The sequence below is a fragment of the Clinocottus analis genome, unplaced genomic scaffold, assembly GCF_023055335.1.
Source record: "Clinocottus analis isolate CAN_PGR_092001 unplaced genomic scaffold, fCliAna1.0.p SCAF_10, whole genome shotgun sequence".
In the NCBI taxonomy this organism is placed as follows: Eukaryota; Metazoa; Chordata; class Actinopteri; order Perciformes; family Cottidae; genus Clinocottus; species Clinocottus analis.
This window is the reverse complement of record NW_027175821.1, coordinates 9,173,621-9,201,587: the sequence shown is the minus strand read 5'-3', so window position 1 is coordinate 9,201,587 and position 27,967 is coordinate 9,173,621. Positions and strand designations below refer to the sequence as shown.

At 41.3% G+C, this 27,967-nt stretch overlaps 5 protein-coding genes across 7 annotated transcripts in view; 2 read left to right on the top strand and 3 right to left on the bottom strand.

The window, feature by feature from the left end:
• The first annotated feature begins 355 nt into the window (after positions 1 to 355).
• LOC137792659 (uncharacterized) lies at positions 356 to 6,376 on the top strand. 2 transcript variants are annotated; one of them, XM_068588424.1, is made up of 9 exons: positions 356 to 625; positions 1,122 to 1,397; positions 2,266 to 2,568; positions 2,941 to 3,243; positions 3,366 to 3,523; positions 3,623 to 3,712; positions 3,829 to 3,873; positions 4,014 to 4,058; positions 4,254 to 6,376. In XM_068588424.1, the coding sequence occupies exons 1-9, from the start codon at positions 589 to 591 to the stop codon at positions 4,416 to 4,418; spliced, it is 1,422 nt and encodes a 473-aa protein (XP_068444525.1). In that variant the 5' UTR covers positions 356 to 588; the 3' UTR covers positions 4,419 to 6,376. The 2 variants fall into 2 exon arrangements, with proteins under 2 accessions (XP_068444525.1, XP_068444518.1); XM_068588417.1 differs by having other exon boundaries at positions 356 to 631.
• Positions 6,377 to 7,738: 1,362 nt separating this feature from the next.
• On the bottom strand, positions 7,739 to 11,684 carry si:dkey-74k8.3 (BRI3-binding protein). 2 transcript variants are annotated; one of them, XM_068581112.1, is made up of 4 exons: positions 10,639 to 11,684; positions 10,176 to 10,235; positions 8,567 to 8,669; positions 7,739 to 8,299 (listed from the first exon to the last, which is right to left on the bottom strand). In XM_068581112.1, the coding sequence occupies exons 1-4, from the start codon at positions 10,876 to 10,878 to the stop codon at positions 7,941 to 7,943; spliced, it is 762 nt and encodes a 253-aa protein (XP_068437213.1). In that variant the 5' UTR covers positions 10,879 to 11,684; the 3' UTR covers positions 7,739 to 7,940. The 2 variants fall into 2 exon arrangements, with proteins under 2 accessions (XP_068437213.1, XP_068437222.1); XM_068581121.1 differs by lacking the exon at positions 10,176 to 10,235.
• A 147-nt stretch (positions 11,685 to 11,831) lies between these two features.
• rnf20 (ring finger protein 20, E3 ubiquitin protein ligase) lies at positions 11,832 to 20,415 on the bottom strand. Its single transcript, XM_068593633.1, has 22 exons — positions 20,289 to 20,415; positions 19,716 to 19,901; positions 19,517 to 19,585; positions 19,325 to 19,423; positions 19,070 to 19,217; positions 18,790 to 18,975; positions 18,536 to 18,651; positions 18,266 to 18,412; positions 18,086 to 18,160; positions 17,858 to 17,977; positions 17,419 to 17,598; positions 17,200 to 17,335; positions 16,937 to 17,058; positions 16,625 to 16,781; positions 16,188 to 16,497; positions 15,456 to 15,573; positions 15,158 to 15,307; positions 14,867 to 15,079; positions 14,444 to 14,569; positions 14,101 to 14,241; positions 13,616 to 13,720; positions 11,832 to 12,572 (listed from the first exon to the last, which is right to left on the bottom strand). Exons 2-22 carry the CDS (start codon positions 19,884 to 19,886, stop codon positions 12,396 to 12,398), a joined length of 3,066 nt encoding a protein of 1,021 aa, XP_068449734.1. The 5' UTR covers positions 19,887 to 19,901; positions 20,289 to 20,415; the 3' UTR covers positions 11,832 to 12,395.
• Positions 20,416 to 22,016: 1,601 nt separating this feature from the next.
• Positions 22,017 to 24,764, top strand: aldob (aldolase b, fructose-bisphosphate). Its single transcript, XM_068581396.1, has 9 exons — positions 22,017 to 22,129; positions 22,645 to 22,757; positions 22,853 to 23,064; positions 23,156 to 23,210; positions 23,362 to 23,522; positions 23,602 to 23,685; positions 23,797 to 23,971; positions 24,071 to 24,270; positions 24,502 to 24,764. Exons 2-9 carry the CDS (start codon positions 22,646 to 22,648, stop codon positions 24,595 to 24,597), a joined length of 1,095 nt encoding a protein of 364 aa, XP_068437497.1. The 5' UTR covers positions 22,017 to 22,129; position 22,645; the 3' UTR covers positions 24,598 to 24,764.
• A 2,258-nt stretch (positions 24,765 to 27,022) lies between these two features.
• LOC137796340 (membrane-spanning 4-domains subfamily A member 15-like) overlaps positions 27,023 to 27,967 on the bottom strand; it is a 2,086-nt gene continuing 1,141 nt past the window's right edge. Inside the window, exons 5-6 of the mRNA XM_068594232.1 lie at positions 27,804 to 27,917; positions 27,023 to 27,269 (exon numbers count right to left, since the gene is read on the bottom strand). Of these exons, the coding sequence (XP_068450333.1) occupies positions 27,219 to 27,269; positions 27,804 to 27,917 (165 nt within the window). The 3' untranslated portion in view covers positions 27,023 to 27,218. The remainder of the gene's footprint in view (positions 27,270 to 27,803; positions 27,918 to 27,967) is intronic.

The following is a 27,967-nucleotide window of genomic DNA, read 5'->3' as shown; positions in this document are numbered from 1 at the left end:
TTCGAAATTGAAATAGCATAACTGAATTAACTTGGTTAATTCAAATTAACCAAACTACAGCTGTGAAGGCACCGTTGGTCTCAAGCCCAGTCCGAAATAAGGATCAGGGAATTTATTAGACTTGTGAGAGCTATGAAAGACAATCGTACAACTGAGCGTTTCCTGTGAGTTGCGTAATATGCTTAGTTACATGTGTAAAATGGGTGGAATACCACGTTAATAAGTAGTTACAAAGGGTTTCTGCTCTATACCAGAATACGGTTATGTGGGAATTGGACGTTCGAAAGGCAATTAAATTCAGTCGGAAACGTCCATGGTAAATGCAACAGCGAATGCCGACGGTACCTGAACGCAACACGACACACCCGGTTCTGTGGTCCCGGGAAATGGAGACCAAGACCTGCGGAAGGTTACTCTAATAAAGCCGTAATAATAACGTTGTTGGGCGGATTGTGTGCATTGTAAAACTCCTGTCTTGGTGTCGTGAACACATTGAAGTGTTTGCCATCAGTTTACGTCTTGATGAACTATAAACTGGTCGCAAGACGGTTAACACTGGACTCGGGTCTCGTGTAGTGAAACACGGAGATGATGATAGCGTTGTTGTTGTTGGCTGCCTTTGTTGGTACGGGTGAGTAACGTTGCATCTAATTGTTAATCGTCCTTTAGCGAGACTGCTTTCAAGACGGTTTCTACTGAGTACTTGACTCAGCAGTGACGAAGTAATATGTCTGTGTAGGCATAGGGTGTATACTTGAACACGAACTAGCTTATACTAGCTAAAAGTAAGTACCCTTGTAATTTTACTCAAGAATACTTTTAAATGTAGGACATTTAATGGTACAAGGTGTTTTTTCTTTGTGGTTTTGTTACTTTTACCGTAGTAAAAGATCTGCATGTTAGTGACGATGCGCCTTTATTGAATCCAGATGGTAAACACAACTGTAAACATATAGTTACGTATACTGTAAGTCCAGGTGTATTGCTCGAGTATTTTACATTTTAATGTATGGTAGTCAACAACATGTACAATTCTAAAATGTAGATGCATGTTGAAATAATTTAGGAAAAAAATATATCTGGTACATTCCCAATGTTTCTTTTGGACTTTCTCTCGCCAGGCCTCTCAGGTGGCAGGCATGAAGTGAAGGTGTATGGAGACACACATTACATCCATATAACCAAAAAACCGGAGTTCATTGAATTCAGCCCCAAGGACACCTCAAACGTGACGACCTTGTGGAAACGGGGTGACCGTCATGTCATATTTGACAGAAAGTATATCATGATGAGGAGCTACTTTTCCATAAGTCATTTAACTCAGCAAGACAGTGGTCGCTACATAATGAGAGACGAAGATCAGATGGAACTGTCCACCAACACACTGGAAGTAAAAGGTGAAGAATCTTCTTAATTATTATTATTTATTATTTTAAGCTATATTTTTCTATCCCAGCACTTCTTTTTGTCAAGATACTGTGGCTGTCATACTCCTTTCTTACTCATTTGAGTTTGAGCATTTTAAGTTAGCGCAATAATAAATTGTCTGTCAGTTAGTATAATATTATGGTTGCATGGCCATGTGGGTCAAGATAATATTGTGCTTATCAAAATCCTCACTTAAGAAGGTCGCATGAAGGTCAAGCTAAAAAAGAAGACAGAGTTTAATTTTCTTTACACTCTGAAGTGTTTATGCTCAACATGGTATATGAACCAATTGTCAGGAATGAGGCATGTTTGACACATTGACATTTGGAGGACCTCATTTAAAGTAAATACTTTGGAACATATGGATGAAAACATAGCATCATGGAAATCAATTGTAACTGATATCAATTTAAAGGAACAGTTGCACATTTGTGGAATTTGATTAGTATTTTCTTTCTGAGAGTTTGAGGAGAATATGATTAATTCTCATGTCTAGCTTGTAGTTTGCACAACAACTGGAAACAGCAGGTAAAGTTTGCCCGTGTAATGGCAAAAACATCTGTATGGACAAACTGCAAGTTTAAGGGGGAGTTGTGGCCCAGACTCGGTGCCTGTCGTTTGGACAGAGCTAGGCCAGCTGTTTCTCCATTTCCAGTTTTCCTGCTAAGCTAATATAACCATCAGGTAGCAGGAGCTTCATATTCCCCATGTATATATATATATATATATATATATATATATATATATATATATATATATAAGACTAACGTGAGCAGAGTTTGATTCTCAAAAGATTTTGCGATATCTCTTTAATATACTCTCTTTTTTGTCTTCCAGCAATTACAACGGCATATAAAAAGAGAACTGGGGACACCGTCAGGTTAAGTTTTAATCTGAAACCAAACTCCTGCAACATTTACTTCTTCCCAAAAAGTGACCGTCAGCCGAAAAAGTTAAAAAATGAGATTGTTCGTGAAGGCAGGCTGCAGGAAAGTTTGGATGAATTGGATTGCGTAGGGTTTGATCGGATAAATCCATGTGGGATTTCAAATCAGGCCCTCCAGATGTCATGCAACGGACGCTATGAGATCAGAGATCAGAATGACAACACTGCCTTTATGGTGTCACTGGAAATGGAGCGTAAGTAACCTTTGTGTTTTTGAATGGTCACTGTGTTCTAAAAAATATATGTATATCAGATTTAAAAGCTATTTAATGAAGTAATAACACTTCAGAATCAACTTGTCAACTTCGTTCAAATGTTGGTTATTTGTTTTCTTGCTGAGAGTTGGATGAATAGATAGATAACACACTCATATCTTTACAGTAAACATGAAAATATAAGAGCTGAATGCTCATCTTAGCTTGGCATAGCACAAAGATGGAAAACTACAACAATCTTCTCACCTACCTCTCATCAAGAAAGCAAATGAAGCAAATATGCTTAGTGAAAGCCAAAACTAGAAACTGTCCAGGACTGTAACTTTTGGGGTCTTGCGTCCTGTTTTCCAGAAATCACAAAGACCATTAAACTGAATGCTGGGGACCGCCTTGAGTTCACTTTGAATCTGGAACCAAACTCCTGCAACATTTACTTCTTCCCAGAAAGTGACGGTCAGACGGGGGATTTTAAGATCAAGATAGTTCATCAAGGCAGGCTGGACGGGCGTTATGATGACGTTGATTGCGTAGCGTTTTATCTGTTAGAGCCTTGTGGGATTTCAAAAGAGGACCTTCAGATGTCATGCAACGGTCGCTATGAGATCAGAGATCAGAATGACGACACAGCCTTAGTGGTGTCACTGGAAATGAAGTGTAAGTAACCTGTATGTTTTTATAAGTGCCAGATGACTGTTTTTGAATGATCACTTTGTCATAAAAGTTCTTGCTTTTATCTACTTCTTGGTGCCAATCAACTAATTGACTGACTGTTTCAGCAATACCTTATGAGCCCTCTCGTATTGGTATTGGGGTTGGTGTTTTCCTCTCCTCACTCTTCTGCTATTGCCTGAAGTGCTGCTGCTGTGGAAAGAGCAAAAGCAAAGAGGACAGATCTGACACTGCTGCTGCTGAACCAGATGCTCAATACCAAGTGGTAAGGCTACCGTACTGGTGTGTACACGCCTCTATAGTTAAAGGTGCTGCTGTTGTTAACATTATTATCCATTGTCTCTCTGTTTTATTTAAACCGCAGTATGACAGCGAGCCTGTTGGAGCGAGATCAGACCAACTCATTCCGCCCTCTGAGACACCCGCTCAGTCTTATACTCTGGCCGGCCCGCTGGTTAGTGTTTGTTGCATTCATAGAGAGAACCTTTCCCTTGTTGGCTCAACACTTGAGCTCTGTTTATACTCTTGCCACCTCACAACTAATATGTCACGTGTCGCTTCACTCTGTAGGTACACGATTATCCGTCTGTGAATTTGCCACCACCTTATTCTGAGGTAGAAAATACTTGATCAATTAAAGGGCAATTGTATTTGCATTTTATAGAGAACCTTTCTCTTGTTGGCTCAACACTGGAGCTCTGTTTATACTCTTCCCCCTTCATAACTAATATGTCATATGTTGCTTCACTCTGTAGGTACACGATCATCCTTCTGTGAATTTGCCGCCAGCATATTCTCAGGTAGAAAATACTTGATCAACTAAAGTGCTGTTGTATGTCTCAACATTACTATTTACAAACCATATTGGATTTTTTTTAGTAGCTCTCCAAAGTGTTGTTTATGCTTGTCAGTGTTTCTTCAAACAAACATGTTTTTGCAATTTTAGCCTGCTTGTAATACTCTAATACACTGTGACACGTCTTTTTCTTCTCCAGGTTTCAGCTTCAGCAGAGCAGCCAGACGCTCCAACTGTCCCTGTCTCCTCTGACCTTGAGCCAAGGTTTGAAATGAAGGGGATGACCTTTCCTACTGCCCCCCTTCTAAGTTCAGACTCAACTCACTGTGATGTTTATACCTCAGAAAAACTCAACTTCCTCTGAGAGCCTTGATTTCTAAAGATACACTTAATTTGTTAACTCACTCATTAGTGTGACATTAAAGAAATAGTTTGACATTTTAGGAAGTTTGGACAGTGTAACCAATGGCCCACCGGCAGAAAGTGTACAAAAGAGGGTTTTTGTTTGTATTACATGTTGAAGTGTTCTTCTAACCACATGCTAAATTACTTTTCAAAGCCATTGACATTTGCAAAGCCTGTTATTTATGGTAGATTATGATCCATATTTTCCCAAAACTGTATTCCATGAAGACCCACCCTCCTCTGTCTCTGATTGGCCAAGACACGTTGGCGACTGTGGCTCAGTGGTTAGCATGCCCGTCTTTCAATCGGTGGTTCAAGCCCTGGCTCTGCTAGTCCCCGTCGTTGCGTCCTAGAACAACACACTTAACCCTGAATTACTCCCCGTTGCTGTGTCTACGGTGTATAGAGCAACAATGTAAATTGCTTTGGATTATAATCTAATGTTGCCTTCTTTGATGGCTTTATAGCTGAGGAACAAGATTGGTGGGAGGTTAGTAAAGTTACTGATTTCAATTCGGGTGTGAATCTTTTCATGTCGACAGTGGCCTTGCGTAATGTGCTCTCTTATAGTCCAATGTCTTGATAATGTGAGAATTTTCTTTTCTCTGAAAATGTTGCTGTTTATGATCCTTCAGAAATTTAATGTCAATGTGGTGTTATGAGTAAACCAAATTGTAATCTAAATGAACGTTTATAAATTGCACTTCATATCAAAAATATTACCGACACCCAAATCAAAGAAACAAGATATAACATCTTAATTAATGGTGCTGGTCAGTTAATAGAATTTGCACACCAGCATTTTCCCCGTTTCTAGTGTTTGTTAGATGAGAGGAGTGTCATCCCTCCTCTCATCTAACTCAGCAAGAAAGGAATAACATTTTCCAAAATGTTTTAAGGAAAGAGTGGAAACCATATTTTGTATCTGAATTAGCCCTTTTTATGTATTTATTTTACTTTGTACGAAAGGATTAAAAAACAAAGATTAAGAACCATTGATATTTTTTTTAATTGAAAGAGCCTACATTAACAATAATGTCCTACCTCATGAGGCTCACTTTAAGAGCTTGTTAGATTGTAGAGTAGGATACTAAGTGAAGCATAGCTGCCTCCTTCAGGGACACATGATTTATTGCAGACCAGCTTGACTGTGAGCATTTTCAGGGAAGACCCAAACATAAAGTAGTTCTATCTTTCTAAAAATCTCTGGATTGGAAACAAGTCTTTATTGCGATATTAAGTTACTTGCACCTTTGCGGGATGAGATTGAGCTTGCAGCTCAAGTTCAGTTAAAAACTGCATTGTAGTTTAGTGGGGATTCTGAATAAGAAGCAAATATTTATACATGGTTCCTGAATTTAAGTTGCTTGGGCGAGTCACACAAACATATCTATATGTGTTGACATTATATTGCATGGATGAATATAAGAAGAGTCACAAGACCCAGTTGCCTTTTCCATGACATAAAAACAACTCTGCACTGCATGTACTGTATACCGTCAGCGCTTTACTTTAAGTCCAACTTAATATAAATATATATTTGGGACTTTTACACACACACACACACACACACACACACACACACACACAATACAATGTACTACAACTGCAATGTGCTACTTTCATGGCCTTATTTTGTCAGTCACTAAACAACTCTAAAGCCATATTTGGAGCTTTAATAATTGTTTAGCTCTTGTCAGTTGTTGTAATTTTATTTGTGTTTTCTAATGCATGCCATAATTTGTGATGGTTTAAATATGTATATGAATGTGAATATGATTTCATTCAAGTACTAACTGGAACCTTTTTGAGATCATGAACATAAACATGTATGTATCCAGACACGTAATCATCTTGTGCATGTATCGGTGTTTATTTAGACTTTGTGTCAGGTAGATTAAATCTAATAACACTCAACTATTTGGTTTCTATTTTTTTCCACTGTCTTCATGTAACTTGTAATTCTGTAATACCCTATACACAGCCAAAAGGCAGCTCATCCAAGAAGATAAATTCCTTCACACCAAACCAACTGGTTCACAGAGGAAGCTCGACTGAGCACAAGCCACAATATGACAAAGCCATTTGTGTGTCAAAGAGGAATACTACAGAGACATCAATCGGTTTGTGTGTGGTATTTTTACCTTCAGTGATCCCGGTAATCTTTCTAAGTTTACAACATACTTGCGCTATAAGTTAAAATGCACTGGAATAATGTTTATGCCGTCATGAGAAAATAAAAAAAATAGAATATGATCGAAGATGAGTCTTCACTCCACTACTACTGAGCTATACTTTTTTTTTCAAATTTACGTTAACAAGAATGTGCTTATCCATGCTGTAAATGATACATATGTGCTTCTAGTAGCCTATTTATTTGTAATTGTAAAAATAATCTTCATCATTGCAGCTTAAAAGTAAAAGGCTCCGTTTACACAAACTGTGTACCGGTAGTCTTCTCATAGGTATTATACTTTTACATTAAGATCAAATAATTTTGTAAATGCATTTTAGTCTCGAATAAGCTCTGCCTTTGCGCTGATACAGTTCGGCGACGACACTGTGAGTCAGTTTCACCGTCGCATTTGGTCGATATCTTGGCTCTCCACCACAGCAAAGTGGAGGAGGAAAGAGAGTTTTGCTGCTGCAGAGTGAGCAGTCAAGACTGATTATTCTGGCACCGAGGTCAGGTTGTTCCACTCAGCTGGAGTGGGAGTGAGGACGACAACCACTGATGTGAACTTGGAGGATCAAGAAGGCTTCCAGCTGAATGAGCAGGAGGGAACCAAGCAGGCACGCAGGGACTTAACACAGGCCGGCCCAGGCTGAAGGTGCTGCTTGATTTTGATGAGGTCAAACTGAGACAGCACAAGAGAACAGCTTGATACTGGATTGTTGCAGTTTCCCAGACAAAGCTAATCTACAGAATCATCTCAACTAATAAATTCTGATCCCCTTTTGTAGATTCAAATGGTGCCGAGAATCAATCCTAATTCCCTGCCCAAAGAACTAAGTATTTATTCAGTGCTTTGCTTTATGACCTGCAAAACTAACAGCTTAAATTAATTAATGTGATGCTGACACACTAAATTAAGATAGTGACCAACATGGTACACTAATTGAAATGAAAGAACTATGTAACATTTTGATATGTAGAAAAAGACAACACAGAACATACTCAGTTTTTAGTCTGACTATTCTTCAATCCTCTGTGCACACTGGTCTTGTTATTGCAGCGTTTTAGTACTATGGTGTCTTTGATTAGTTTTGTACTCTACTAAATTGTTTCAAGAGTTTTCATTATTTATCCATTTTCTTTCGGTAAAACAAAGAACATTTCTGATTTAAAAATCCCAGAGGTTACTTTATTTTCCATATAGTTTGACACACACATAGAAACCAAAAATGTAACTGTTTTCATAACCAACATTACATCACCTTTGTCCATCTGTAACTCTTTTCCCTCCACCTTATCCGGCCACTATTCACTTTTCCTACTTTTCTCGACTGCCTTCACCCGGCCCTCCAGGGTGCTCAGCCGGTGTTCCACTCCACAAGTCTTTTCAGAGCAAGAAGTGAGCAGAGTCAACAGGACGCACGCCAGCACCAGGCCGCCCAGTCGAACCGCCGTGATGTCGGCAGTGGCATGCTTGTCAGTCACGATCAGTCCAAAAAGCCAGAGAGCCAAGACGGTCTTCACCACCCAGAACACCCGCCTCACCACGCCAATCAGCAGACGGAGAACAATGGTCAGCACCCAGTAGCCGATCAGGGCCACCAGACCCCACTGGGCAATGGCGGCTACGCACTCTGGAGTGAAGAGGGGCGACGTCAGTGCAACTGTGGAGGGAGGAAGTCCAGTTTAGGAATCGTCTCATTGTAGGAATAAGGCTTAAAGAAACCTGTCTGTGACTCTGAAAGTAACAGGAGTAAACATTCACACTATAAGGGAGTGGCTGTCAAACTGCCAAAGGGAGTGCCAAGTCTGCATATTTTCACTTCAAACTTTCATTGTCACTGATTGCAGAAAGCTTCACATACAGAAGGAGAAAAGCCTAAGCAGACACTCCGTAGCTCAGTGGCACACATAAAATTCGTGACACCCACCATCAAATCCTGTGACCCTGAGGATCTCTGTGACGTAAACAGCGATGACGTTCAGGCCGCTGGCAGCTCCTTCAGCAAGGAATCGGATCACCATCTCAAAAAACTGTGGAGGTGTGGAGGGAGAGTGGAGACTTTATCATACAAGATAACAAATTAAGAAAGGCAGCATTTTCATCATAATATCAATCATGCAGATAAGAAATACAGATAGCTTGGCAGAAACACAGCCTATCTATGTTTCTTCTTATGGCTTCAGTAACGGACGGATAGAGAATAATTCATTAGTATTTATACCTACAGGAGTGATATTCACTTCAGCCGTTTGTACAAAAATGAAGATTACATTAATAGAGAGCTCATTTAGATTGTACTGTAGCTGCACCTTAAGATAGAAGTGCCTTACTGTTGACGAACAGCTGTGTATGCTACTGACAGCTGGAGTGACAGTGACCCTCTCTCTATTCTTGTACAGTCTTTGCTGATCACAGCCCCCCAAAACTCACACAACACACAAACATACACAGTGGAGCCTCATCAGGCAAGGTCAAGGGTAGACCAGTAAGTCAGACAAGTATCTTATCTGCACCTGTTGCACTACACACTGGCACATGCGTGAGAACTGTAAAACATGTCAGAGCATGAGTAAAGCATCTGTCACTCCATTTCAACAAGTACATTTAAACTGAATACTGCTCTGTTTGGTAATGTAAGGCTCAACTTCCTCAGCGATTACATACTTAATGTTTTAAAGAGGTCTGATCAAAGCCCAACGTTAGTGCTGAAGGCAGACTGGTATAGCCACAGACAAGTGTGAAAAAAGTGTGAAGCCACCTATAAATGGCCATGAAATGGCGAGTATATTATTTTTCAGCTATTATTACAAAGTTCTAAAACAACACTATTGTTTTATTTTATCTGGCCTAATATCATATTTTTACAGGTGGATCAAAAAACAAATTGAAGGCAAAAATTAGACAAAACAATCTGTACTATGTTCTGGCAGCTCCCAGTAAATTTAACAAAGCAATGTCCTCAAGGATGAAGAAATGTTGCGTTGTTACATGATTGGGATATCTCAGACCGGTGCGCAGAACCCAAGTCTCACTTTTACCCTGAGGATTAAATTATATCACTATTACATAATGTTTCCTCCCCTTTTAAAGTGTGTTTTCTCAATGGAAACTTAATTATGTAAAACCAAATTCACATGGAATGATGCTATATTTCAATTCAGGGCTCATTAAAATGTGATTTATCATCCAAGGATCATGTACACATCATATATGTTGAGGTCAGAGTGACCACCTGAGCCATATTTAAGCATTTCAGCCTACTTATCAGCATGCCAGCACTTACCAATATAAGCTCACAGTATATTGTGTCCTTTCATGCAATTACCACTGTAATGAAACATAGGGGGGGAAAAGCTCACAGTGTATTGTGGCCTTTCATGCAATTACCACTGTAATGTGTATAGAGATAAAGTCACAGCGCCACTCCAGTCATGCTCATACTCTCTGCACTAACTTGAATATAACATGAGAGGACTCTGTTTAAAAAGGACAATGTCAGGGCAGGTTAGATAAAGACACCCAGGAAGGTTTCTTACCATGGCCACTGCATAGACGTTCTCCTGACCAAGCAATGACTCAAGAAACAACACTGCACGCTGGGGGAAAGGGAGCCACAGCCGGGTGGAAGCAGGGAGGCAGAAAAAGGGTTTGCATGGGTGAGGGGGTGCATGGATATAAGAAGGCGTGAAATGAGGGCAGAGAAGATGAGGGGATCAGGGGCGAGATTAACAAGTTGAGGGGCATGGCGAGAGGAATGTGTGCGAGGGTGAGGAAATGGATGGAGAGAGAGAGAGATGACAGGGTTGGAGTGGAAAATTAGTGATCAGGTACAGTTACAGATCAAGAACAGTGACAGAGCAAACAGTAAAGTTAGACCAGACATCCAGTAAACTAGGATGTTAAATAACTTAGAAAAAGAGGAGAGGTTAAAGCCACTTCCTGGCGGAGTGACACACTGTTGCTATCAGCCAGTGGTGCACCTCTTCTCTGTAACGTTACCTCAGCAGCTGACCGGATCACGCCGCTTCCCACCACGGACTCCGCGTACCGCTGGATCTCCACACAGGTCCCGGTGATCAGAGTACTGAGAGTGACGGTCGGTGGGCTCTCCCCGGTCGACTTGGCCTGCTGAGCTCCAGCAGAGCTCAAAGCCATCGCCAGCACCACCACATAGGTGGTGAGGAAAACCCGAGCCGTGGCACATCCACCGCGCCCAAAGCCAGACGCACAAAAAGTCATTGTTGGGGGTATGAGAACAATAGGAGAAGAATAAAATACGCTACTAATGTATGTGCACAGGTTCAAGCTGCAGCCCAGAGCAGGTTAAGCTGCTCGTGTTTAATGACTGTAAATCAAAGACTTAAAAATGGCTTCTGTTGAGAGCAGTCATCGGCTATTGAACGTTTCCTTTTTTTTTTTTTTTTTACACCAACACGTTCAACACAGCTCACAACAAGCAGAAACGTGTTAACAGCGCCAGCTTTTAAATTAACTCACCAACGGATTCAAGTGTGCAATTAGCAAAAGGTGTTGGTTAAAAAACAGCGTAATGACTCAAAAATAACCGGAGAATTTAATTATAAACTTTGGCAGCGTTGGAAATGTCCAATTTAGGACCGCTCAGCTCCGTCAAGGAGACTCCGGCATTAACAGTGGCTATATTTGGGAAGACACTGCGAAAGGCTGAAGATCCAGCAGCGCCCCAGATATTCAAGTCAGTCGAGATGCAGCAGAAAGTAATTTAGAAAAAAAATGGAAACGTCTCCAGAAGTTTTCTGTTTCCGCTTTGAAAAAGAAAACAGTAGAAACGCGGTGACGTTGGTGACCACGAGTCTCCGAAAGCTTCTTATTTCAGCTCTGAGCTCCACTACAGTCAAGTTTACTGCTCCTTTGTCTCCGAGCTCGCATCGACTGGCTCGATGGTTTCTGTTGCAGCCTTTACAAAAACCCGTGTCCCCGAATGGCGCTCCTTTTCCTTCCAGCGTTTCTGAAGAGTTTCCAGTAGGCTGTGCAAACACGTCTGAAACACGTCCTCCCTCAACAGGAGGAGGGTGGAAGGCTTTCTGCAAACGGATGACGAGAGATTTGCACACTGGGAATTGTGGTTTCGAACTCCGGGTCAATCGTTAGGATTACGCACAGAGTTTCATTGGAATTAAGAGACCGAAAAACAATGATGGAAACAGGAGCTGGACAGTTTAGATGTCACTTTAATAACTAACAGAACTGCAATCAAGTTAGATTTGAGAGATTTCAGAACATTTGAGCAAGAAGTTTTCAGATATAAAAAAATGAAACAATCACTACACAGTATGTACACACACACACCAACATCATACAAATATCCACTGCGCTCCATTTTCACTGGACTTTTTCTTCTGGTTTGTTCTCAACACACACGCAGCACTAAGTATGTGAGACAAACTCACAGAATCCTTCTCTACCTTCTTCCTGCACCAATATCTGAAAACATACTGTGAAGTAGCGGACACTGGATGGGAGAAGTTGAATTCAGTCAATGTTAACAAAAAAAAAAGAATATGAAAGCTTTTAGTTCAGAGCACCACTGCAGCCCGACGAAGCTGGAATCATCAGGAGATATCACACTGAAGCTATCCTGTACACACAGGAGCAAAGGAGGCACGTGCTCAGAGTGGATATGAGAGCGCCGAGGTGAGTCTCACTCCCGGCAACTTTTGTACGCCTGCTTATCACAGTGAACATTTTCTTGCAAGAATCCACGACAAAATTCAGCTTCAGCCGATGTATATGCGGTGGAAGTCATTTGCTCCGAAAGCAGCGTTGCACTTGGGGCACTTCCTCTGACGTGTGTCGTAACGTGTCTTAACGCACTCGAAGCAGAAGACGTGGAAGCACTTTGTGAGTACTGCATCCTTCACCCGAGAGTTGCAGCAGGGACATGTTAAGCGTGCCTGGGGGAGGGGGATAGAGAGAGAGAGAGATGGGGGGGAGGGAAAGGTTTGAACAATAAACTGAAAAGCCATTCTTGTTCAAGCTGACTGGTTTTGAATGAGTGGACACAAATATCTTCCAGCTCAACTGCCCTTCAGCAGCAGAACTGATTTCAGGGACACATCACATGATACAAAGGCTGATTATAGCTCTGATGTGGCCATGAAGGATTCTCATGACCATGAAGATTACAAAGAACAGTTGACCCACAAATCTTGTGGTATGGCAGTGAACATTGGCGCATTTGGAGCATTCATGACATCAAACCACTTGCATGTTTATGACGAAATCTGGAAAAATCTGAGCACGATCCATTTGAGCTACAGAAAACTAAATGGACATTGACTACAAACACTATTATCTGCAAAAGTCAGCTATTTATGATGTGTGATGTTGAGTCTTTGCACAGAATTTTAAGTGTCCTTCTGTGTTCCTGTCAAAAAAGTGTGATCACACTGGCAGTTGGTCTCGTTTGCTGGAATACACAGTGATAAAGTTTGCTCTGGTTCATTCAGTTAAGCTGCCGACTTACAAGAGAAACAGATCGCTCGCTGTTTGCCTGGTTTCCAGTCATTGTGCTAAGCTAAGCTAACCAGCTGCTAGTTATAGCTTCATATTTAACATACAGACATGAAAGTGGTATAAACTTCTAATCTGTATTTTACAAAATGTATGGTGGGGTAAAATGTAGGTGATCTTATGCATGCAACAGTCACACACAAAAGAAAACTTGGTAGAGGACAAAACAATTGGTGCATATTGGTGCATCTTGGATTAGTTAATTTAGTGACAACTGACTTTGAAGGGAATTGTTGTCATTTGCCAAATAAAATCTACTGAAGGAATATGCTTTCTAGTGTTTGACTGAGCCATTTAAAACATGTGGATGTGCCCTTAACCCTCAACCAGCGTCCATGATGCTTCAGTAATTGATTCCACACTTTAAAGCAGAAGTGAAAGCAGAATTTTTTTAAAGTACAAATGTTGCATCACAGAAACCTACCTTGTAGTCATTGATTTCTTCATTTAGGATATCATCTCCATTGCTGATTTTCTCAGCTGGTTTCTTGGCCTTCTCGATCTTACCCCTTAGTTTGGAGATGTCCTCCTGAAACACAGTCAGAGTTAACAGCGGCAAGTAAAAGGAGTCAGTTTTGACAGTCAAGGTTATGAAAGCAATAATCCTTAGCAGTGAATAAAGCAGACTCAGACGTTGGAGCTTCCTACCGTCACGTGAATGCACAACATGATGTAGACCTCACAGTGAAATGTTTTTGATGTGCAACTATTTTACCATTTCAGAAGTGGACAGTAAAACTGCCAATAACTATTTAGCATACATGCAGCAAGGCGTAAACAAAGAGGTTGTCATTAGAAAGAGTCATCCCATAAATCTTATGATGGTCAAAAAGGGGTTAACTACAATTTGTCAATCTGATGGGTCAGGACTGTGGGAGAAAAAAAGTGTATGTTTGTGGATATTGATACCTGTGCTCGTCGAGCGTTAAAAGACTCTTTCTCCCTGGAGATGCTGTTCTCTATGACTTCCTCTCTGACCAGATTGAGCCTCTGCTGAACCTGCTCCAGCTGAGTTCGCACCTCCTCAGACAGCAAAGCAGACTCCAGAGCCTGGAGGACGACAGACAGATGTTATTTTGTCTTCATGGCAATGTAATTTCTTCTCATCCTGTACAACCCTGTATGCATCGTATCTGAATGTGTGTTTAGGAACAACTATGCATAACTAAATGTCATAACATTCCTAGCAGCTCAACCGTTTTGTCATCATTTAGCTCTGCAGGTGGGGCTCGTTATTACTGAGCGGTGTTACCTTGCGTTTATTCATGTCCAAAGCTTGTGTTCGAAGTGCCAGCTCTCTCTCAGCAGTGCTGATAGTGCCCTGAAGAAGGCGTTCCTTTTCCTCAAGCTTCCTCACCACCTGCAGCTGGGCATCGACCTGACAAAATCCCCCAAAATCATGATGGTTATTGAAGATTAAAACATCAGGGATAGAAGACAATTGTGGATTTTTGAGGAAAAGACGACCAGCAAAAAGCAATAGTGGAGAGCAAAATTTGAACCGTGTCGATAATTTATTGATGAAAAAAATGGTTTCTGTTTTAAGCTGAATATAAAGATCCTTAAAAGAAAGTAACTGCAGGTGGGGCTCACTGCAATTTAACTGTATCGCAATACCCTTGAAAACTTGTACAAACTTGCAAATTGCCCCTTACGGTGTTGCCTGGAGGCTCACCTGAGTTTTTAAAGTAAGTAGTTGGTCGGCCAGCTCCTCCTTCTCCTCTTTTAGCAGCTTGTGGATCTGGTTGGACTTGATTCGCTCGCTCATTAACTTAAAGTTTGCATCGTCTTTTTCTCTAAGCTGTTGCATCAGACGGATGTTTTGTTCCTGCATGTCCTCAAAAGCCTGGCCCGTCACGTCCATCTCGCTCAGCAGCGCGTCCTCCTCCTGCAAAGCAATACAAGCGTTAGAGATTTGAAAGGTGGTTTTGTTTTTGCAGAATTATACAATGACCAGCTCACGCACCTGTTTTGCTATGGAGAGCTTCTTGTTGAGGATGTCAATCTGCTCCTCCACAGAGCGGATCTTTCTCAGAGCCTCTTCGTCAGCCATTTTCTTACCCTCCCTCCTCTCCCTCTCTTCCAGCTCTCTCAGTCTCTGCCGCAACTCCTCTCCCTGGAATTAGCATTCTTTTTATGGGATTGCCACCATACAACAATAGAACAAAACAAATACAGCATAAATCATGCTAAAAGTTGCAATGGATGGACCTGGATCGAATACTAAGACTTCGACATATGAACACAAACTTCATACACATCACCTCTGACTTGGACTTCTTCTCTGCAGCCATGAGCTGGACTTTGTCCCTCTGCTCCTTTGGTGCTGAGCGGTACATGTCCAGCAGCAACTTCATCTCCCTCTGGGACTCCTGCGCTTTCCTGCACAGTCATATGTGGAGAGTCTTTAAAAAAACCTAGCACCCTCATCTGGGGTCAGAAATCCATAATGGTACTGCACATTTTAAAAAAGAAAATGAAAATAAGGGACAAAATAGTTGATTTTTTCACCCATTTCTTAGTGCTAACATGTATTGTTTATCTGCCACATATTGAGACGAGTACTATTCCCTATAAACTACTGCTGTGTTGCGTAGATAATAGTAGATTTTCCAAAAGGCAGACACATATATTGTTAAAATTAAGGTTCCTCAAATCCACATAAAATTCTGGTCAAAAGGCAAAAACCACGCCCCCAAAAAAATCACCTTACCACTATATAGGTGTGGGTCAAAGAGAGATGTCATCCGTAATATTTTTTTACAGTATTTGTGGCAATTCTTTTGGGAATGTGCAATTCTAGTTTGTTATTATTTATATTAATGTGGCCATCTATGCAGATTATTCAGAGCTAAAAAACGATTGAAATCTATGCTGATAAACAGATGACAGAATCATTAAACAACAGGGCACATAGTTTTCCCTATTCTAAGTTGGTAGTTTACAAAAAACAACATAATCTAAAATAAAAACAAACGTCCACACAGGCAACCTACTTGAGTTCAGCTCGGACAATCTTAAGCTGCTCCATCTCCTTCCTCTTTGACCCCTGGACCACAGACAGACGCTCCCCGGCTGACTCCTCAGGCTGGCTGCTGCTCCCTGGTTTCTCCTTCTCCTCCTTTATCGCACTGCTGCTACCACCACGAGTCGGCCTCTCTCTCTCCTTTTCCTTCTCCCTGTCTTTCTCCTCTTTCTTAATAACATCCTTTTCTTTCTTTTCCTCCTTCTCTTTCTTCTCTTCTTTCTCCTCATCTTTTACTGTTGCTTCCGATTCAACGCCAGGCTCTGTTTTCACAGAGGCCCCTAAAGAAAACACAGTAAAGCAGCAATTGTCAATCAGAACAGTCCTAATGTCTTAATAAGTATCATAAGAACCGTGGGGAATCCGACTAAAGATAAATCTAGGAGTCATCTGTCATCTCGGTGTTACCTGTACTGCTGGGTGTGGAGGAACCGGTGTCAGGCTCTGTCTTGACCACAGGTTCCCCAGAAATGGCTGGGATTAAAGGAGAGGTTGTCTCATCCTTCACATCCATCTCTGTGCTTGACTGGGACTGAAGGATGGCATTGCCCTTTGAAGCACGGACCTAAAGAGGCAACAGATGTATGTGTTTGTGTGTGATGTGTTGTCCTATTTTAGGATACTATACCAATATTATTCTTTGCTGTGCAAATGACCAATGACTCTTCAATTTCCTAAACTGTTAGGAAGTGACTGCACAAGGTTCTATTTGTGACTTACCTGGTTCAGTTCAGTTTGTGACTCTCTCAATCTGATCTTGTATTTCACCACTTCTCCCTTCATTTGCTGATTGTGGGTTTGTAGCGTGCTGATCAGGTGACGCATCTCCCTGTTGATAGGACCTGAGCGAAAAAGGCAGGCAGCGAGGAAAGTGAACCTTGTTAGTTTGTCAGTGAGGTGCTGATATGAATCTAAGTTACAAAGGCATTTTCAGCACAAGTCATGCACCTAATTCAGCATGTAATCCCAATTATGTTAGTTACCTGCTTGCTCGTTGGCAGCAAGTGTCTGTTCAAATTCGATGCGCAACATCTCGTATTCCTTCCTGACCTGAGCCAACGTGTCCTCCAGCTGAAAGACTTCTGTACGAACCTTCCTCTGCAAAGCCACCTCATCATTCTGCACACAAAGTGGATGAGTGTAAGAAAATGAGGTCACATAGAAACAAACACAAGTACACAAGTACACACGTACACACACACCTCCATGTGCTCCAGCTGTCGAAGCCTTGCTGTCCTGGTAGTGTTGAGACGAGCGCGCGTCTCATCGAGTTGACCCTTGAGAATCAGAGACTCGTTGTAGAGCACAGAAAACTGCGACTGAAGGCAGCGATACTCAGCAGTCTCTTTTACCATAACGGCTGCTCGACTCAACAGCTCCACCTGAGAGAAAGAGGCAAATATATATATAATACAATAAAGTACTGAATGACTTTTGTAAGGTTCAACAGGAAGATTTCTAGGTAAACATTTACACAGATACAATATTTTTACAAGAATCCTTTTTTGTTTTAAGTCCTCTTTTTGTACTCTCCGTAGTAGTGCATTTATGTTATAGGTTTAACAATAGTGTGATCCATTAATAAGCCATTTCCAAATGAAAGTCAAAAGAATGGTGTGAGTGTGAGAAACACAAGTCCACCTTCATGTTGTTGTTCTCCTGGTGCACGCTCTGAAGGTCCTGTTGGAGCTTCTGCAGCTCAACAAAGCGGTTGTCGGCCAGCTCAGTGTTTTCTTCCATATCACTGTTCATTTCTTCAAACTTGACAGAAGAAAAAAAGGGAAAACAGTAAAAAAGTAAGGTAAATAGAGAAATCTATAAAATCACACCTTTGTTGTAATCATCAAATTTGTGAAATACAATTCATACCTTTCTCTTGTTAATAGTGATGGTCCCACAAACGCTGCTGGCCTCCCCACACACCTTATAGCCTTTGCTGTTCACCTGGGATGCAGGAGAGGGTATGTTATAACATGTCTCAATATAATATAAACATAAGCACAACACTGCCCCGGACAAATTCTGAGACGCAGAAAAACACATCCTCACCCTCTCCAGTATCTCGGTCAGGTGAGCATTGAGTCTGTTCTCTCTGCGGCGGATCTTCTCCATGTCCCACTGGAGCTCCTCGATCAGAACCTGCAGCTCACTGACACGCTGGTCTGCTTTGTTAGCAGCACGACCCAGAGGCCGGGACTGGACAAGACAAGGAACACAGAGATTTGACACAACCCCATCACACACCCACATAATCCTTCCAAAGATATTACTCTTCAACAAATCAGCTGTTACGAGCACTTTTCTCGAGTTACACTTTACCTCGCTCGTCATGTGACTGTGCTTCTGCTTCAGGTCTTCAGTCAGCTGTTGCAGCCGCTTGTTTTCACTGACCAGGAGAGAATTTAGTTTGGAAGCTGTCTGCCATAGAGTTCCCTCTGGAAAGAAAAGTTACAATATTGCATATTATGGGTGTAAACAGAATGCGACTTGATCAATTCTCCCCAAAAAAATCCTCAGCCAATCTACATTAGTGCAATTTAATCAAATCTCCCTCCACTAAAACCATCCCTTACCAGCACCAGCGTTCAGCTCTGCCTTCAGTTGGTCCACCGTGCTCTTCAGACATTCATAGATCTCCACCACATGACGGGCCTGCTTCTGGCTGGATTCCACTCTCTCCTGAAGTTCAGCCTCCATCTCCTCGCTGCTGCTGCTCGCCAGCGTTGCCAGGAAAGAGTTGGTTGTCTCTCCCTGGTGGCCTGAGTGACAACAGCAGAAAAGAAGGTTTTGGCTTGCATGTCTGGTGTGTTAAACAAATATCTGCATGCTATCGCTTCTTAGCTCTGTCTTTACTTCTGTCCTTAGCCCGCTCCTGGTTGGAGTCGCCATCAGGTTCTGGAGTGTCTGGCTTGAGGTTCCGTCCCTCACTTGCGAGAGATTTCTCCGGTTCGCTGCTTGCTTGGTCATAACGCCTGATGGTCAGTTGAACGTTTTCATCAAACTGAAGGAGAGAGAAGAGCGTTACATTTAAACTCCTGCATCTTTATGTGAGAGGTGACGGTTCATGTTGAACAAGTGATTTTTACTTTCTTCGCTAAGCTTGTTTACCTGGTTCCAGTATCTGTTGAGGATCAGCAGGCTGGCATCATCAGTGGCCTGACGGGTCTCCAATCTCTCAATTCGCTCTCGCAATTCATCCTCAATCACCTGCAAACCAGAAAGCCAAGAGATGAGCCTCTCTCCAAACAGTACTGTGTGTATATAAAGCGTTCATAAACTAAAATTAGAGAATGAATGTACCTGTCTTTGATCAAGAGATTCTCCCAATTTTCGGTTTTTAGCCTGGAGAGCTTTGATGTCTTGTTCTTCCTAAAAAAAAAAAATGAAATCAACAATGAGTACAAAAAAAAGGCGGCTTAACAGACGGACAGCGTTTACACTTCTGCGATGAAGTTTGTGAACCGATTTTATCTGTAGTGGATCGTAAACGAGGCCTCACTGAGTTGGACACTCCTCCCAGTTTGATGACAGTCTCCACCGCTGTGCTTCCCCCGGCAGCGGCGCTGACACCGGGAGCTCCGTCCTCTCCGTCCCTCTCCCGACGCTTCTCCGGGGGAGCACCGGCGGACGAGGGGCCACATGGGTCCGCAGGACGCTTCTGTCCCGACATCCTCTGACGACTAAACTAAACGGAAAAAGGAACAGCCAAAAAGTGTCAGTTAACTAAACAACGAGGAGAGTTGATACTCAAATGGTTCAGCTGGATGGACGACTATTTCAACGTTACGTTATGCACCTGTAACGTCAGCTAGATGACCTGAAGGTGCTCATAGATAACTACCTGCATGTTTACTATGACATCATATTCATCTCAATGTCGAAACAAATACATAGAAAAAAAAAATCACATTGTAAAACCTGAACGAGCTGATTGAATCAGTCAAAGCTACGTTAGCTGTTTGCTAACGTAATGTTAGCTTTAAATGCCGTTGATGCTCAGGTGAGCTTTATTCTGACCCGATATAATAAAGCATTTACTTTCTAATATTTATACTATCAATAAGATACTTACACAAACCCAAGTACACAAGTTTTGTGGTATTAATTAAATCTGTCTGTAGCTGTTGATGTTGCGGCTCCCAGCCTCTCGGAAACGGAAGCGTGAACTATTTTTGTGGGACAAGCTTCCGCTGACGTGGCGCCACCTACCGGCGTGGAGGGAACCAGTCCCCGTTAAACAGCGACTCAGTGTGGCGGCTCTGCAGAGAGCAAGTTAGTGTTGGAGCAAATTCACAAACATCATCAATAGGCAACTGACGGTGGACCTGAGGGCGAGAGTTTCCCCTCTCTTGTTGTTGAGGATCATATGTAGTGCAGTTTAATCATATACATTCTTCAGATCCTAAAACATTGTGTGCCATAACCAAAGGAAGTGACAAGCCTCCAGCTGAATTAAGACAGACGTTTGTAATGCACATGGATTATTTCCATTCATTGAAGCTACTATGGCAAATAAAAAATGTCCATATTGTAGCAATATGGCGTGCTGGATTGCAACTCCTAAAAATCTGTCAGAGATCTATGAGAGCTGCAATGCTTGAGGATATTGTGAAATACTGGGCAGTTATTGGGCAACCAGCATTCCTCTGGTGCTATCTGCTAGTAAATTTGGCATGTTTTTCTCAACTATCTTTTGCTCAGTCAGTCCTTAAGTACAAGGACTTCTGGACGGAGCCTGAACTATGAGCAGCGCTATTAAAGAGTACATTGCAATGGGTTCAGAGTCTAGGTTGTGCAAAAGAAGGCCGACGTAGTTGTGTATTACCTACCTCAGCCTATTAGTTTAAATATCCCTATCTGCTAATGTCACTCATGGGTCGATGAGAGCATTACAAACACCACGTCATGTTTTTTTGGACAGTTTTCAGCAATCATCAGGATAACTGTTTATGCATGACGTGCTTGACCAGCAATGTGACGCATGAGGTATACACAAGGTAGCATGAAATAGCATGTTTATTTGTTGTAACTAAGTGGATATTTGTGTACAATAAATTAACTAGGCTTAACACGTTGTTTTATACTGTTGTGACTACACATTTTATCCGAAAATCAATTAATAATCATGATCATTATAATGACATAAAATAATCATAGGTTGAAATCTAACAAACAATGAAACAAGGAAAATGTGATTGATTGTCTCTACCTAAATAATATACAAATAAGTGCACACGGTTATATCACAATATATACAATTCATGATCTCAAGGAATTTGGGAGATATTTAATCAAATGAGAAAAAGTTGTTAAAATGTACACTTTCCCTTTATGCTCTGTATCTTGGACATTAAAGTGCAGATCTGGAAAACTAACGTCACATATTAATGTAAGTAAATGAATCCTTCCCACATTATGAATACACAAACAGACGTATCACTTGCTGTGATCTACAACAAAATAAAGAAACCTGAAATGCAACATTACAGCAGCAGGCTTCTCCTATTACAGCTCTTTTTCTCAAAGTGCACATCGAGCAAGAGAAGAAGAAGGCGGGTCTGTTCAAGGTCTGTTGCATGCGCATACATGACACCTTGGATTCTGTATCTTGTTTTCGACGACACGAAGTGTTCCCGACCTTTTTTTTTTTGTTTTACTTATCCGCTCAGTCAGATTCTGATGTGAGTTTAAAGTCCACAAAAGAGTATTGATGCCATATCGCGCAAACTACGCCCCTATCTGTCCGACCGGGCCAATTGCTTTCCCGGGGTAACACACGCCCCGCCACATCACGCAGCGCCTCCTCCATCGCGCCAACAGGCGATAAATACAGCTTCACGCTCGGTGGTCGGCCTCCTCAACCTGTCTAATCACTGCTGCCGGGCTTTACAGGCCGTTTGACAAAACTGCAAAGTAAGACTTGTTTTTATAGTTTTAAGCGTTTGCATTGGGGTTTTGTCGCAGATTCCCACTTGTTTTCGGGGATTCTTTCTGGTTTCTGCGAGATCAGTTCGCTCTGCATGTCCAGGTTTGCAGCGATGGAAGTACTATTGCAGTTTTATTATGCACGTTTGCAATAGTCTAAACTTTGTACAACTTCCGAAATAACTATAATTCATTGGCTTTCATATCATGCTGCATGTGTATTTTGTGCTATTTGTATTACGTCTTCTGCAGAAAGTATTGGAAAATGTCATGTAGGTAACACCTTTTTAGTAAATTAAGATTTTAGGCGCTAAATGCAGAGCGTATCTGTTTGAAGGCCAAAGTTCAACCATGCAGGCCAAATATTTACAGAGGTGATGCAAGATAAGGAGGAAGTCTGAGGCAACCTGAAGGGTTCATTGTGTTTGATTGGGGAAAAACAAATCTTCCTCATACTTCAGACTTTCTAACTAACTGTGAATTAACTTTTTTCTGTCCTCTAGGATGACTCATCAGTTCCCATCCCTCACTCAGCAGCAGAAGAAGGAGCTCTCTGACATTGCTCAGAGGATTGTGGCTCCTGGAAAGGGAATCCTGGCAGCAGATGAATCAACAGGTGTGTGTGCTTGTGTGTGCATGTGTGTGCGTGCGTGTGCGCGTGTGTGCGTGTGTGTGTCTGAAATCACTTCAATACCTTCTTATTCTTTCAAGGGACCATGGGAAAGCGTCTCCAGAACATCAATGTGGAGAACACAGAGGAAAACCGGCGCTACTTCCGTGACCTCCTCTTCTCCACTGACCCCTCAATCGCCAACTGCGTGGGTGGGGTCATCTTCTTCCATGAGACACTGTACCAGAAAGCAGACAGTGGCAAGCTCTTCCCCCAAGTCATCAAGGACAAGGGCATTGTCGTCGGCATCAAGGTGAGAAGCCTTAAAGTGCAAAGACATGCACACATCTTCCACGTTCTAAACCTAGTGTGTTAATTGTTATGTTTTGATTGTCTTGCTTTAGGTGGACAAAGGCACAGCTGGTCTAACTGGAACGGATGGAGAGACCACCACACAGGGTGAAAACTAATGCGTTTTTTTTATTCTAATTTCAAAGCCGAGAAGTGCAAGCCATTTTTATTGCTAAATATGTCTCTGGAGACATGCATGCAGAATGAGCACAACTGCCACAGAATACCAACATTTTGTGGCTTTTTGTTTTTCCCACAGGTCTCGATGGCCTCGGAGAGCGCTGCGCCCAGTATAAGAAAGACGGTTGTGACTTTGCCAAGTGGAGATGTGTGCTCAAGATCTCAGAGAGCTGCCCAACGGCTCTCGCCATTGCAGAGAATGCCAATGTCCTCGCCAGATATGCCAGTATCTGCCAACAGGTGTGTGTGTGATATAGTCTTTTAAAAATGAGAAGCTGCAAGTCATTTATTTAAAATTGCCGTCTATGTTCTTCACCAGAATGGTCTGGTGCCTATTGTGGAGCCAGAGATCCTGCCTGACGGAGACCACGACCTGCTGCGCTGCCAGTACGTCACAGAGAAGGTTGGTTCATAATGTTCGGCAAGGCAGTCAAACCACCAGCAGTAAAATGTTTTCTCATTGGATGATATTTTGACGCATGTGTGGTAATAAATATGCTTCTTCATTATTTAGGTCCTGGCTGCTGTGTACAAGGCTCTATCTGACCACCATGTGTACCTGGAGGGCACTCTGCTGAAGCCCAACATGGTCACAGCTGGACACTCCTGCATCAAGAAGTTCACCCCTCAGGAGGTTGCCATGGCCACCGTGACCACTCTGAGGCGCACCGTCCCTGCTTCTGTGCCTGGTGAGTGTCATGAGGCCCGCTTCTTCCTCAACAAACAAGAAAAGCACAGAAGACTGATTTCTCGGCACGCTCCTTTTTTGTGTTTCCTTTTTTTTCCAGGCATCTGCTTCCTATCTGGAGGCCAGAGTGAAGAGGAGGCCTCCACCAACCTGAGTGCCATCAACCAGGTGCCCCTCCATCGCCCTTGGAAGCTGACCTTCTCTTACGGCCGCGCACTCCAGGCCTCTGCTCTCGCAGCCTGGCAGGGCAAAGCTGCCAACAAGGCAGCTGCACAGGAAGCTTTCTGCAGCAGAGCCAAGGTTAGTCTCAGAGCATGAAGAGCTATCATTAATATTACAAGTTGTGGACTGTGCCCAGACCTGGCTTTTACATTGCTCTTATGTTGTATTACACAACTCTATACCGACTGGTAAATGATTGATTCTAATGCTTCTTTATTCAAACAGTCTTGTAGTAAGGTGGCCATGGCTGATAATTAACGCTCAGATTTGACTTTGCCCTAACTTTACCCATTTTGTTGCTCTCTTCAGATCAATGGCCTGGCTGCCAAAGGGGAGTACAAACCCTCCAGCTCAGCTGACAAGGCCTCAATGCAGTCTTTGTACACAGCCAGCTACGTCTATTAAATACTGTGAAGATTACAAATATAAAATGAATGCACATGGACCAAAGATGGCAACAAGAAAAGCCTCTGCTGGATTTCTCTTCCAACTCCAGGGGAAGACTTCCATTAAAATGAACTACTGTTTGTCTATTTAATGGCATGACTGGAAATAAATGAAGTGACCGACAATGTTGCTGGTGTCATTGTTTTTTTGGCTTTGGAGTGTTGACTTTTTAATGAGAGCCTGGCTGTTGAGGCGTCCAAGGTGTTTGTAAAAAGCTATTGGATTGCAACATACCAGCTTGTGGATTTCATCCACTACTGTTTAAATTGTTGTAGAAGGGTTAATACTTAAGAAGTAAGTGGCCAATGTGCTCATGGGTAAATACTGAAGGCATTGAAGTATAGTGATCTAACAAGTGTTGCTCCATTACAAAAATTCAACACTATTAGAGCCTGAGGAAACCCTTTGAAATATACTGATGCTCATCAGTTTGGTAATGTAAAAATTCAAGAAATTAAACTTAATACCTAAAATACCTAAATATTTGCTGTCCAGAGGTTGGGCCTTTCACTTTGTATATTTTCCTCTGACAATCTAAACTTAAGACAACGATCTTTATTATTGTTCTTCCCATCTAACAAGGTGTCAGACTGTTAATAGACTAATGCAGTCTTCCATTTAGATTTTATGGTAATCTCAAACACTGCTGTAACTTGCAGACAAGGTGTTGGTGCAGCCGATACACAAATGTATACAATGTATGTATAATATGATCAATCGGAAAATTTGAATGTTTATTTAAAAAAAGACGATTTACATTTATTGCACCTGATAAACTAAAGCTACATTTAAATCTGTTTACACATTCACAGGCAAAAGATGGTAACATTTTTTTTCTGCAGGCTCTTAATATCAGTCATGTAGATAAACATATACATTTTGTCATGCGCTTTGAAAAACAATGGATGTCTAATGATATTACAAGCCAAATATACTGGAAATCTTCAATTGCAATCGCCTATATACGTTGTCCTGTCACCAAAACACTGAAATATCTGCAGCTAAGTGTATATAGAGAGTCACATTAATTAATCATCAAAAGCTTCAATAACCATATACTGCACAAAATGTATTAATAATGCAGGGAACATAGACAATAATCACACATTGATGACATATGGGTTAAAGGCTAACAGTGTCCACAATATGAATATTGAGACACACACACACAGATATATAGATATATCTATAGATATATCTATATTTCTCTCTGTATATATCTATAGATATATACATATCTATAGATATATATGTTAATTTATTTTTAGATTGTAGATTCATGGACTTATTATTAATTTTAAACTCAAAATGCAAAAATAGGCCCAAACTGCTGTATTTAGATGTATTCACCATAAGTAATATACAAGTGAAATATATAGTTTGTTACATGAGAAAATGTAAATGTCACAGATGTGCGCAAATCTGCACAAATGTGCCTCAATGCAAATTTTGGAGACCTCGTCTGAATTTTCTCTGTACTAAACCCACTCTTACTTTGTTCTGCTTCACTTTATCAAAGTCAACCTTTGCAGAGAGAATGTTCACATATTGTACTATGATTTGGGTTAGAGTTGGATCTTACTGCATCATTTCAAATAAATAATATTTTTTTTTATTTCTAGACGGACCTGAAACCTTTTAATCACAGTTTTTTTGGTTGCAGAGATACACTGTTTTTTTTGGGTATGCCTAAAAATAGGTTGTTTTTCAAAAAGTCAATGTAAATATGATTTACAACTTATCTAGCAACTCAAAGATAATTAGACGTGTTGTTTTGACTGGAGCAGCTAATGGAAGAAGCTAAGAAGCCTCTTTGTTGAGATTTGCACATTCACAGAACCAATCAGGCATTTGTGAATAATTGGTGGCAAAAGACAAACAATGTTTCAAATAGCACACTTTTAACTTTTATTTTTAGCACATACTGAAGCTAAGTATACACTTTTGCATGCAGTATGCATTTAATTGGGACATACTACTTTGTCAGAACATGGCACCTTTGAACTTTGATCATAAATCCAATGCTCAGATTGTGTGGTGTGCGTATTGCAAACTGCCATCACAGGTACTTCTGGCATATTGCATTTGACACACTAGATATTAGGAGATAAGAAATCTTTTACCGGCCTACTCAATAAAATGGTGGATATGTATGGGAACACTGAAGTGCAAGCGAGGATGCCAATTATCCTAAAAAGTTTAGTTGCTGCAATTGACTTAATTGATATCAGTAACAATGTTAAAGACCTGTTCGCCTTCATGCTTAAATTCACCTTGTACCCAGACAGTAAGTACATGTGTTATGTTTAGTACATGTCAAATATTCTCCCATACGACAACAAAAATCACTCTGGTTTTGAATCAAGAGGGACCAAAAGCAGAATAAAGTGGTTCAGAAATGCATTCTTTACTGCAGCGACACATACTGAGAGTAGATTGAAGCTTTGTGTTGGTGGAGGTAACTAGAACAAGACGTGGCTGAGCTGTATCAGCCACTAGGTGGTGGACCATCCACGTGTGGTGGGTGTGCTGCAGGAGAACCAGTGTTAACTAGAGAAGAATACCTCAACAGGTTGAGATTAGTTTGATGCTGTGTTGCTCGGTGGAGCCGAGATGTGCTGCACAATAACCTGTTGAAGATACAGAGGTGGGATGGGTTAGAGAAGAGGACAACAATCAGCTGGTTAATAAAATTATTCATCAAATGTCATTATTTAGGTTGTTTAGGTCTCATTTTTCTTGTTTATCTCTACAAATATATTTTCCCCATATTATTGTGATATTTTACCATTGCATTTCTGTTTAATTCCGATTTTTTGGCGTTGACTATTATGTTGTTGGTTCAACTCATTGTTAATGCAAGCTCTTCTCAATGAGGCTTCCCCGGTTAAACAGAAGACATTATAAAGCAAATTTTGGATTTGGATTCAGTCAGGGCCTCTTTTAGTAAGATTATGAAGGTATGTCAGCCATACCTAGGAGTTCCTCTGTATTCCATTCATTAATTTTGTATAACTTTTTTATGTTTGTATTTATAGATTTCATTTATTCTATTGTCATCTGCAGTTCAAACATATCTCACTCCAAACAATTACATTTGAGTTATGAATCTCTAATGTCAGGGACAGGCTTGTTCAAGACAAAGCAACAATGAGAATGTTTACCTGGGTGTGCGTGGATTTTAGAGCTAACCGTGCAACAGTAGACAAGAAGATGAGAAGCCCGGACACACACAAAGAGGAAGTGAACAATATGGCTTCAATCCCAAAAAGCTGGTCCTAAAGCCAAAGGAAAACGGAAGAGAAAGTTATTCATACAGTGAAAATGT